Source organism: Capsicum annuum, chromosome 3 (assembly GCF_002878395.1).
Source record: "Capsicum annuum cultivar UCD-10X-F1 chromosome 3, UCD10Xv1.1, whole genome shotgun sequence".
NCBI lineage: Eukaryota > Viridiplantae > Streptophyta > Magnoliopsida > Solanales > Solanaceae > Capsicum > Capsicum annuum.
In genome coordinates, this window is record NC_061113.1 from 155,317,548 (window position 1) to 155,330,418 (window position 12,871).

A 12,871-nucleotide genomic window follows, 5' to 3' on the forward strand; every position below is an offset into this window, starting at 1 on the left:
TATATTAAAAGTGTGAAGACCCTTAGAAAAGTGATTTGAACTTTTTACCCTTCATTAAAAATATTTGCAATAGACAAAATTATTTTTTCACTATTTTTTTCAATTTATTATTAATTCAATTAATATATGAGAATCTAATTTATAGAAGTCATATATGGAAAGAAGTCTAATTATGCAAATCCTTTTAGCCAAAGAATTTACGAACAAATTATTTTCCTATTGGAAAATAAGTGAATGCATAATTAAGTTCCATAAATATCGATTGAAATTAATAAAACAAGCACAAATCATGCCTCCATTCACGTTGTTGCAAATCCAATTATTATTGGAGTAACTTTTCATTAAGTTTAATAATGGTGTTAAATTTTAATTCATGTAAATTATTACCTTAGTCCAATAGGAAAAAGATTATAAGGTGATTCTATTTAAATGGTAATAGAAAGAGATTCAAAAAGATTTTCATTATGAGAAATTTCTTAGAATTGAAGTTATTACAAGTCCAACTGATAAAAGAGCATGGTGAAAGTTTCTAAGAGAATGGCGAGGAGCTTTGGCTGAGCTGCTAGGGTTACTTCCTGGAATCATGCTGAGCACGCACCGTTAGCCTGCATACTAAAATCGAAAAGGTAGGCGCCTCATATCCCTTTTTTTATATATATTCAAGTCGTTTTATAAGCCGTTTTATGTTAATAATTTTATTAGATTCATTCAATAAAGATTGGTTCATGCTAATATTATGATCTTCTCTTTTAGGTAGGGATTTAATTATTTTTCTATATTTATGACACTAAAATTGTAACGACCCGAGAACCTATCCCGAGACGTCACATGGTGCTTAAGGCCACACGTGGCCTCAAGCTAACCCTCTAAGCCTGTCATCACTTTCAGAACTCACTACGACGAAAATCAAGATAGAGTAAGAAAGAATAATCATGCCATGAGCATATTGGAATATGAAAAGATACTGTCCTGTACAATCAAAATACTGAAGTTCTGCACATACTAGTACTCTAGTCTGACAAAGCCTCTACTACATAAGATTGAGGAGCCATTGGGACAGATCCCCCAACTGACTCATACTGATCTGAAAAGAAACAACCGTTTATTAACAAGACAAAATCAGGGACATAGGTCCTCGAACCATGAGGACTCACCAACTGTAGAAATATAGATGAAGGTACTCGAAGATCACTGTCGCTGCTGAGACTAAGCACCTGAACCTGCATCACGAGGAAATATAGAACACAGAAGAGTATGGGAATTAGTACATGGGAATGTACTGAGTATGTGGGGGTGTATGCAATATTTTTCAATAATATCATAAATGTGTAAGAAAATCATGCATGTTGACAATAATGGCTCTCTTCGCTTGAATTACTTGAAACGTAATTTCCATAAATCATCAATAGTAACACATGCTTCATAAATCTCATAAATCATTGGTCTCAACTCAAACTCTTTGACTCATGACTTAGAGTGACTCGGTAACTAATGAAACTTAGACTATTATGGACTTGGGAGTTTCTTATAACCGACATAAACCATATGAGCCGCATGGAGTCCAACGTTTTGCCCTCCTAAGGAAAGAACCCCACATTCGCGGGAGCGTCGTACTTTTGCCAGGGAGTACAACCTCAACTTCGTGATCACAAGCTTATACTCAACCTCTGGCCCACAATTATCAATATCAATCTTACGGTGGCACGTAGTTTTGAAAAAATACCATATTTCTTGCTCGGTACTAAATACTCCTCCTAGACTCAGCTCAAAATGCGTTAGGAGATCCACCTTAATCAATATCAAATCATGGGTCTATCATAAAGACCAAAACATAAATATATCTCATCTATAAATCATATACAACTGTGGATTCCTAACTCAACTCAAAATCAAAACAATCTTTCTCAACATCAAGTACGCTTGCTTATCAAATCATTTCAAATATCAAAAGTTTCAAGGAAACATCATAGGACTCATTCTTGACTCTCAAGCTCAATATCGATATATATATATATTAATAATCAACTTCTCATGGAAAATCTTAAAATCATTACTCTTATCATCTATCTCCTGGAAATCGTCAATTCATAGTTGCAATATATAATTCACAGCATAAATTCTCAATTTAAGAAATAAAACATCAAAATAGTCATGTATATCAATCTTGAATAGCTCAATTCTCATAAATCAATGATAAAGTAATTTGAATATAAACCTGCTTGCAAAATCATGAAATTCCAATAGTAAAAATCAATTCTTTGGGCACAAGAATGAAAGGATATTCTTGTTCAAGCCCTACATACCTTAGATTATGAATTTGAGATGAAGAGACTTGATTGGAACTTCTTTCTCGCACTTTTGAGCTAAGTTTTTTTATGCCTTTGGCATGAAGAACTTAATTCTTGAACAACTTGGTGAAATATTTGGAAGATTCTTGAATTCCTTGGAGATGATTTGATTTAAGATTTTGGAAGAAACCCTAGTTTCTAGAGGATTATGGAAGAGAAAGGAGAAAAAAATAAACTTCTCTTCTCTACTTGGATATATATATACAAGACCAAAATAGGCGTAAAAGACCAAAATGCTCTTTTAAAATAGTTGAAAATTATTGATCGGGGCCTGTGACGGTCAAACTGATGGTCCGTCAGAGGAATTGACGGTCCACCAGATCGTCCGTCACTCGAGTGCCAAAACTGGGACATTCTACCTCGATGTAATGGTCGAAGTGACGATCCGTTAGGAAACTGACGGTCCACCAGATCGTCCGTCACTGGGGGCCCAGAAATGGGACATTCTTCCTCGACTTGATGGTCCTCTTGATGGTTCGTCAAATTTTTTGTGGCCCACCATTTTGACCGTCGCACAATAGCCAGAAAAAGGAGTTACTGCTTTGGCTTAACGGGACAATTGATGGTCCACCAAGGACTTGGCAGTCCTTCAGGTCTACCATCAGGCCTGGGCGATTCCGACATTGCTTAGTAAAACGGCCATAACTTCCTCGTCCGATGTCGGATTTCGATGAAATTGGTATCGATGGAAAGCTTATTCAATGGTCTACATAACAAAAATTAGAAATTAGAGAAATACAACACAATATAAACATCAATCACTTTGGAAGCCACCCCTATCCACTCAAAAGAAAGATTTAGGCTTAAGGAACGATCGTGGTATTACAAAAATATACTAAATTTTATGTATTAAATTTTTTATCTACATCTATAATATATTAAAAGTGTGAAAATCCTTTCGAATTATGATTTGAATTTTTTTTCCTTCACTAAAAGTCTTTACCATAGACAATTTTTTTTTAAATAATTAACGTTTAATTATTATATTAATATTTAAAATTCCTAACTTAATAAAAAATATTGATAATTATAGTTATTTGTTACCAACTAAATTAGTAGTCCCTTTTTTTCTTCTTTTTCAGAGATTGTAGTAGTAGTACGTAGTAAAATCCTGAAAGAAGTAAGTTGTAAAAGATCGAAGTAAGGAAAATAGAAAAAATAGAATAATAATTGAAAAAAAAATAGGAAAATAGAATAATAGTTGGGAAAAAAATATTAATATTTTGGGGTAATAAAAATTAAATCCTAAATGGCCTACGTGAGGAAATAAGAATAACAATTGGTGTCAAAAAATTCCCCCACGCTAGGTTAAAAAAATTCACAATTAATTTGATTTATAATTTCTTTAGACTTGATTATTTATTCTATATAAGAAATCATAATATTTAATACTTTTAAATTAATTAAAATTTTACTTTAAATAAATAAAAGTTCTATTAAAGAAAATTGTTCATTGTTCTTTGGTACATTCGAGCTCCCTCTGAAATATGTCCATTCCTTAATCTTTCGTGAATTCAATATGATATAATTGCTAATTACAATTACAATTCAATTGTCATGATGTTTTTCCTATATTTTTATTGGGTGTAGAAATTTTTGATAGCGTAGATATTCTTTTTTTTTTTATGAGCTTTTTGGTAACGAAAATATTCTTATAACTACATTTTCGATGAGCTTTGAAGGTGTGGTGTATAATAATTCCATCAATTTCAAGCCTATATTATATATGAACCTTTGATCAGAATTTTAGAAATTTTTTGTGTAAAGATTAGAGTTAATCCTGTTATTTTAATATCTCAATTATCATACTATTTTGTTATAGTTTTTGTTCACTTAATTTTTCTATTTAATACACGTAGTAGATGATTTTGAGGAATTTTTATATAAAGATTAGATTTAATTGTATTGTTATGACATCTCAATTTATCGTATTATATTTTTGTAGTTTACAGGAGATAGATGAATGTTCGATTGGACTTTGAGGAATTTTTGTGTAAAGGTTAGATTTCTTCCGTATTATTCTAATATCTCAATTATCATTGTCTTTTTAATTTATTAATTATGTTCTTATATATTTAAATTTTATACACAATTTTACACTGCATAAATCTTTTTTTATTTTGAATTGTGTATGCAATAGTTTATTCTGTTAATATATATTTATTATTAGTTAATGCAAGGTACACGTGCAAGGTACACGTGCAAGGCACGTACAATTAACTAGTATATATATATATACGCACACACACATGTTGAATTCTATTATGTTGGTAAGAATAGTGAAGAAGTTAAGGGTCAGAAAATTAAGCATCCATCAATCTAGACATGCAACCTAATCAAGTTAGATGAGCACCAATCATATTTTTCCAATAAGTAAATCAGTTTCTTCTCTAGTTTAACGCGCATCTTAATGTTTATATAAGTATTTCCTTAATAGTGTCCTATTTTAAGAGTATTTTTCTATCATATTTTAGGAGTATTTTTCTAATTGATCAGTACAAAGGAAAATATTAATTGATTATACTTCCATATATTTTAGGAGTCCCATATATTTAGAAGTCTAGTTAATATAATAAAAATAATTAAATAGTAAATTAAAGAAAATAGTAAAAAGACAGTTTTGTCTAAGGGAGAGTCTTTTAATGAAGGACAAAAAGTTTAAATCACTTTTCTAAGGGTCTTCACACTTTTAATATATTCTAGATATAGAGTAAATTTCATCTATGGTCACTTAAGTTTGTGTTTATTACGCAAAAGTTAATTTTCTTTGCTCCGACCATCACAAAAGTTACTATGGCCGGATTTTACAATAATCCCACTGAAAAAATAATGTGTCAACTTTAATTAGTTTTTAATTTTAATTTAAGAGAATAAAATATATTACCCATATTTTGACCATTTTTATATGTGCCCAACCCAATTTTTCTTATGGGTTATATAATGGGAGAATACCAATTTCTTAATATATTAGGCTATCTAATGAAGATTATTTTCATAATAAGAATTTGGTTGATATTTTTATGAAATATTTCATAATATTGCATTCATCTGCCAAAAAGGTCATCAAAAAGAGTAATAAACAAGCTAAATTCAAACACATAAAATAGAAATACATGCATAATATTATTATTTCTAAGATTATTTTACTTCTTTAAAGATAAATCAACATGCAAAAGATAATTTTAAAATAAAATCTTTTTAATTTTGTCATCAAATAAGTATTATCGAATTTTGTACAAATAGTGTTATTGACAGTTGTGTTAATAAAAGTCATAAAATATAAATAATTTAATAGATAAAATAAATTATTAGATATTTAATTTTTATATTTATCAATTGAATTAATTAAACAATATGTAATTTATCAGAAACTGAATATTATAATGAAAATTTCTAAGAGAATTAATCAATTAGTCAAAAAATTAAAAACACAAAGACAAACTTAATAAATAGACTAGTTTATCATAATATTATGATATACCGAATGCAAAGTCTCAAGTGGCAAGAAAAAAAATGTATGAAAAAAAATAATTTTATCAGCTACATGTCACAATTTTAGAGGGAGAAAAGTAATTTCATCAACAACATGTCACAATTTTATCGGAAAAAAAAAGTAATTTTATCAACTATATATCACAATTTTAGATGAGAAAAGTAATTTACCAACATGTCACAATTTTAGAGGATTTTACAAAAATTAAAATCACCATAATCTTATCAACTACATGCCATAATTTTAGAGGAAAAAAATAATTTACCAACATATGTCTCAATTTTAGAGAATTTTAAGAAAATTAAGATTACCATAGTGTTATTGTGAAGACTACCAAATTTTGTATCCTCTTATAGTATAATTTTAGTTTCATAAACATATTAACTATTTTTTTTAATGAAAATAGTCTTCTCAAGGTAGTCTAATCTTTTAAGAAATTGATATTTTTCCATTATATAATCAATAGGAAAAATTGGGTTGGACACAAACAAAAAAAGCAACATATGGGTAATATACTATATTTTCTTAAATTAAAATTAAGAACTAATTAAGGTTTCTATATCATTTTTTTGATGGAATTATTGTAAAATCCGACCATAGTAACTTTTATGATGGTCGGATAAAAGTAAATGACTTTTGTGTAATGAATGAAAGAAAAATAACTTTTGTGTAAACGAAACAAAGTTAAGTGAATATATATATATATATATATATATACGTACTAGTTTAGTTGTACGCTCCTCATGCGTGTACCTCACTTTATTGAGTTCAAACATTACACTAAATAAGATATTTGTTTAAATAATAGAGATGAATACAATAATTAAATTCAACATCTTTCGGAGAATTTATTTAATTAAACCTACCCTTTACCAAAAAAATTTCTTAAATCTGATCGGCATTTATCTACCACCTGTAAACTGCAATAAAATAATACGATGATAGAGACATCAAAACAATATAATTAATCTAACCTTTACACAAAAATTTTCTCAAAGTCGTCCAACACTCATTTACCACACTCATTTACCACCAGTAAAGTAGAACAAAATAATACGACAATAGAGATATTAAAATAATATAACTAAACTTTACCTTTTCACGAAAAAAAAAATCTCAAAACAGAGATATAAAAATAATACAATTAAACCTAACCTTTACCTAAAAAAAATTTTCAAAGCCAACTGATATTCATCTATCACCTTGTAAATTCATCTACGATCTATAAACTAAAACAAAATAATACAATAGTGATCACAAAGCTTCAGTTTTGATGAAAATAATTCTTGGCTGAGTGAAAATTTTGACACTAAAGAATGACTTGAATGAAAACAAAGAAGATATATATACACACATTGAATTCTATTCTGTTGACAAAAATAATGAAGAAGTTGATGGTTAGAAAATTAAGCATCCATCAATCAAAATATGCAACCGAATCAAGTTAGATGAGCATCAATCATAGAGTCCTATTTTAGAAGTATTTTCCTAATTGATCAGTACAAAGGAAAATATTAATTAATTCTCCTTCCATATATTTTAGGAATCCCATATATTTTAGGATTCTAGTTAATATAACAAAAATAATTAAATAATAAACTGAAGAAAATAGTGAAAAGACAGTTTTGTCTAAAGAAAAGTCTTTTAATGACAAAAAATTCAAATCACTTTTTGTAATCTAAGAGTCTTCACACTTTTAATAAATTATAGATTATAAATTATATATATATATATATATATATATATATATATATATATATATACCCCTTTGTCTTCTGAGCACTTGAGAAGTTGATACAAAAAGTACGGCTAAACTAAGATCCAACTTTTAAAGAAAGAGAATGGGAACAAAATGTGGGCGATGGAATCCTACGGCAGAACAGGTTAAAGTTCTAACTGACCTGTTCAGGTCTGGACTCCGTACCCCCACCACTGATCAGATTCAAAAGATATCCTCTCAGTTGAGCTTTTATGGAAACATCGAGAGTAAGAATGTCTTTTATTGGTTCCAAAATCACAAAGCTAGAGAAAGACAGAAACGTCGTCGTAAGGTTTTGCTTGATGAACCAATAAATCATATTGAAGACACAATCCAACTCAATAATGTCTCTTCAAGCAAACGTAAGTCAGCACAATAACCCCTTTTCTTTAAGTTTCTTCCATCTGTTTTCTTATAGCTTCTGTTTTATATTACGTTCAGATTTTCAAGAGATAAGTACTACTAATCGAGAGTCAGATCAGGCAGATCGAGTGATAGAGACTTTGCAACTCTTTCCACTACATTCGTTAAGTGAATATTCTGATACGGAGAAGCTAAGGTTATTTACAGAGGAATACATGAGGGACAACATGACATTTTCATGCACTCTCGAGGCTGAAATGGATCATCCAACGTTGGATCTGCGTCTAAGCTTCTTCTCATAGAAAAATAAAAACTACTTACATTGTCATATAAGTATTCGTACTACGACTAGTATATGTCTAGGATTTTAATATTTGTCTGGATGGTTTCGGAGCATATTATCATTAATTTCCTACTTGTAAGAGTATAATTATAATAGTAGTAGTAAGGAGGGTTGCAAGTTTATGATGTATGACTATCTAATGTGTAATCTTGAAATGCACGTTGCTCAAGAAAATGAATTGATACTTGTACTACAACTACTACTAATTATTCCAATTTGGTTGGTCATTCCTCTGTGTACGCTCAGGGAACAATGCTTTTTATAATTTGAATACATCACTTATATATGCGGACGCTAGGAAATTTAGACTTTTGCTTTGTATCCCAAGAAATTACGTATTCTTTCTTACATTACTGACAGGAAGAGCAGGAAAGCATGCAGTGGTTTCTACAATATCGGCTCCGCCTTCCATTGTTGAAGTTTTATATATTATAGTTTAGGAGTCCACAATTTAAAATTTTATCATTCAAAATGTTGAAGGACATATAAAAATTAAAAAAAAAATTCAATGAAACAAAGTGGACTAAGGCTTTCGGTTTGTCGATTTAATTTTGTCCATAAAAAATTAACATCATAATAATAAAGTGCAAGGCGAAAATATTATTTTACCTGAAAAAACTTACCCTTTAACAAAATTTTCGCTGATTGAACATTTGTTATCATCTGTGGCAATATGCACTGATTTTAAAATGAGAAAAAACGTGAAAGTGCATGGAGTGTCATTTAGTTGTGCGTGCTTTTCCTCAATTCCCAACAATGTTCCGTCGTATCCTCGTTGTCCAATGTGATCTCTACGCTCTTAATATATTTAAATAAAAATTTTTTAATATATTTAAATAAAAATTTTTAATAAAAGAATTGCATATATTTTCTAAGATTCATTCGGAATCTAGCATGCGTTCTACAAATGTTATTTTAATATGTATTTAGATAATTTAAGTTGTTAACTATTATAATTTATAATATTTTTTATGTATTTTTCAAATTAATAAACGTTACTTTTCTTGTCCAAATTTTTGTGGCATTGATAGTCAATTATATTTTAAAAATAATTTAAGTTTTTAATTATTGTGATTTATAATACTTTTCTTCAATTTCAATTTCAGTGACACTAATATAATTTCAAGAGCCGACCAAATATTTTATATCTTTTAAATTTTTTAAGTTGTTGATTATTGTGATTTCTAGTATTTTTCATGTAATTTTTTTGAAACATATAACATATTAATTTTTTTTTAGATATTTTAAGTTGTTTACAATTATAATTTATAATACTTTTTATGTAATTTTTGAATAATATATGTTACTCTCTTTGTTCAGAGTTTTGTGTCGACAATAGTCAATTATATTTTTTAAATAATTCAAATTTTTGATCATTGTGATTTATAATATTTTTTCTATCTCAACTTATGTGGCACAATGCTTAAATGACCATAATAATTAATTAAGGGTAATATAGTAAAATCACGACTGAAGCAGCTGAAACAGAAATCAATCAATTTTTTTTTAAAAAATTGTTAATTATTGTTATTTACAGTACTTTTTATTTTATTTTCAAATAATATATGTTGTTTTATATCTTCTTCTGTCCCGTTCCAATTTATTTGGCACTAATATAATTTTGATAGTAAATCAAATATTTTATGTTGACATATCATTTTGTTATTCTTATTTTTCTAATACATAAATGACTTATAATAAGGAGTGATATAATAAAATAATCGTTCGAAAGACGAAAATTTAATTTAAAAAATTAAGAGTTAATTTCGCATTTTATGTCTATTTTATTTTTCATGAAATATTATTTATTTTCTTAATACCTAGATGACTCATAATAATTAATTAAGAGCGACTGATTATGTTATTACTATAAAAATTAATATAATCTTATCATATCCAATAGTAATCATCTATAATTCACCGAAATAGTATATTAATTAAATACGGGATGCTATATTTGCATATGCAAAATATGGTATTATTAAACATTATTGGATAGTGCATTATATTTATCTTTCACAATAATAAAATTTTACTATATATATATATATTTAACTTGATACATGTTGACCCAACACAAATTCTAAGAAAATATTCATTAGAAATTTATTTTATTAAATTAAATTTATTAATATTTTACTTTAAAAATTTAAATTTAAGTTTAAATATTAGTATTTCTATATAAGAAAAATAATTTTAAAATTTAAATTTACTAAAATAAATAAATAAATAAATAAATAAATAAAAAGATTAATTTTCTATATAAAATTCAATTAAAATAATAAAATTGATTTACTTTAAATATTTAGTTGCAATTAATTAAGATAATTTTTTATTTTATCGTGATTTATGCTGCACCGATAAAATTTTGAGAGTTGAATAGAAATTTTATCTATTTTAAAAAAAGTATTTTAACTTGTTAATTATTGTGATTTATAATAATTTTTACGTAATTATCAAATAATATATTTACTCCTTGTATCCCAATTTATGTGGCTTCAATACAATTTTGAGAGTCAACTAAATTTTTTATATTTCTTTTAAATAATTTAAATTGTTAATTATTATGATTTGCAGTACTTTTTTTTATCTCAATTTATGTGGCATTACTAAAATAATGAGAGTCAATAAAATTTCTATATGTGGTAACAAATTAGTTTTGAACATGATAGCTAATTAAATAAATAAACAAAATTTACTTCCAATATGTAGTTATAGTTAATTAATATAAATTAATAGAATATATTAAATTATTATGATGAAACAATGGAATTATTATATATTGAGGCATGGTATGTAATTAAGTGGGAGTAGAGGGAATTTTTTGGTAAGAGTAAATAAAATTTCTGTATGTCTTTTAAATATTTTAAGTTACTAGTTTAGGTGTACGCGCCTCACGCTTGTACCTCACTTTATTGAGTTCAAACGTTTCACTAAATAGGATATTTGTTTAAATAATATAAGATAAATACAATAATTAAATTCCACATCTTTTGGAGAATTTATTTAATTAAACCTAACTTTTACCCCAAAAATTCTCAAAGTCGATCGACATTCATCTATTACCTGTAAAATGCAATAGAACAATACGAAGAACGTATAATTTTATAGTAGAGGTAAATTTGTTAGATGAGAAGAATTATACCTGAATATCTTGTTGGTAGGTGGCTAGATAAAGAAGGTTAGTTATGAGCAATAGAAATTACTATAATATATTATACTAAAAGGACTCATAGAACGATAAGAACGTAGAATAGAGGTAAATTTGTGAGATGACAAGAATATACCTGAATATGTCGTAGGTTGATAGATAAAGAAGGTTAGCTATGAGCAGTAGAAAATAAAATATATTAAATTAACATGACACATTAAGCTAAATTAAACTAAGCAATTTATGTTGGCATAGCAAGTAACATTGTGTTTAAATTAACAAAAAAGAGAGATGATATAATGTCAAAACCCCTTTAAAATAAAATTGTTGAAACTATGATGAGACGAAAAACAATGAAAGATCGCAACTGCTTATAACGATGAACAATAAAAAGCTCAAGGGTTTATATAGAAGGACAGAATGTACAAACCAAAGATGACACAAATTTGGATGTGTAGGAAAAAATAATTTTTTGGTTCAAAGAAATCAAGTAGGAAACAAATAGGAGGAAAAAAATAGTACAGTAATTTCATCCGATCAAGTAGGAAAAAAAGCTTAAGAAAAAGGGGAGGGGGGAGGGGGAATTAAATTTGAAAAGAATTTAATTGTGGGGAAATTGAAGGTGTTTTTGGGTTGAAGAAACCAAGTAGGAATCAAATGAGATAAAAACAAATCGAATGTTTAACAAAGTAGGGAAAAAACGTGGATTTTAATTAATTAAGTAGAGTAAAAAGCTAAATGTGGTAAAAGCTAAATTTGGTTGTTTTAAAAAAGTTGAAAAACAACGTGGGTTTTAATTAAGTAGAGAAAAAAAACTAAATTTGGTTAGAATTTAATTGTAGCAAAAATTTAGTATACTTATTTTGAAGAATTTAATTGTAAGGAAAAGGGTAAAAGATGATTTTGTCTAAAGCGAACTATTTTAATGAAGGGTAAAAAGTTCAATTCACTTTTCTAAAGGCCTTCACACTTTTAATATATTATAGATTATAGATTAATTATTGTGAGTTGTGGTAACAAATTCGTTTTGAACATGATAGACAATTAAATAAATAAAAAAAAATTACTTTCAATATGTAGTTATAGTTAATTATTATAAATTAATAGAATATATTAAATATTTAAATTATTATGATGAAATAATAAATTTATTATATATTGGGGTATGGTACTTAATTAAGGGGAAGTAGTTGTTTCTTTGGTAATTGCCAGAGGTGGTCGAAACCATCTCTTCTATATAATAGAAATACTAGATGTCGGGGCTCGAGCCAGCAAGGGCTCAATATATGTTATTTTTTAGTCTCAATTTATGTGACATAAATAAAATATAGATAATCAAACATATTTTTAGTATGCTTTGAATATTCTAAATTGTTAACTATCGTAATTTATAATACTTTTTATATAATTTTTA

At 27.3% G+C, this 12,871-nt stretch overlaps 1 protein-coding gene across 1 annotated transcript; it reads left to right on the forward strand.

Moving 5' to 3' along the window:
* Positions 1-7,654: 7,654 nt before the first annotated feature.
* Positions 7,655-8,459, forward strand: LOC107857068 (WUSCHEL-related homeobox 5-like). Its single transcript, XM_016702012.2, has 2 exons — positions 7,655-7,962; positions 8,042-8,459. The coding sequence occupies exons 1-2, from the start codon at positions 7,683-7,685 to the stop codon at positions 8,263-8,265; spliced, it is 504 nt and encodes a 167-aa protein (XP_016557498.1). The 5' UTR covers positions 7,655-7,682; the 3' UTR covers positions 8,266-8,459.
* Positions 8,460-12,871: the final 4,412 nt, after the last annotated feature.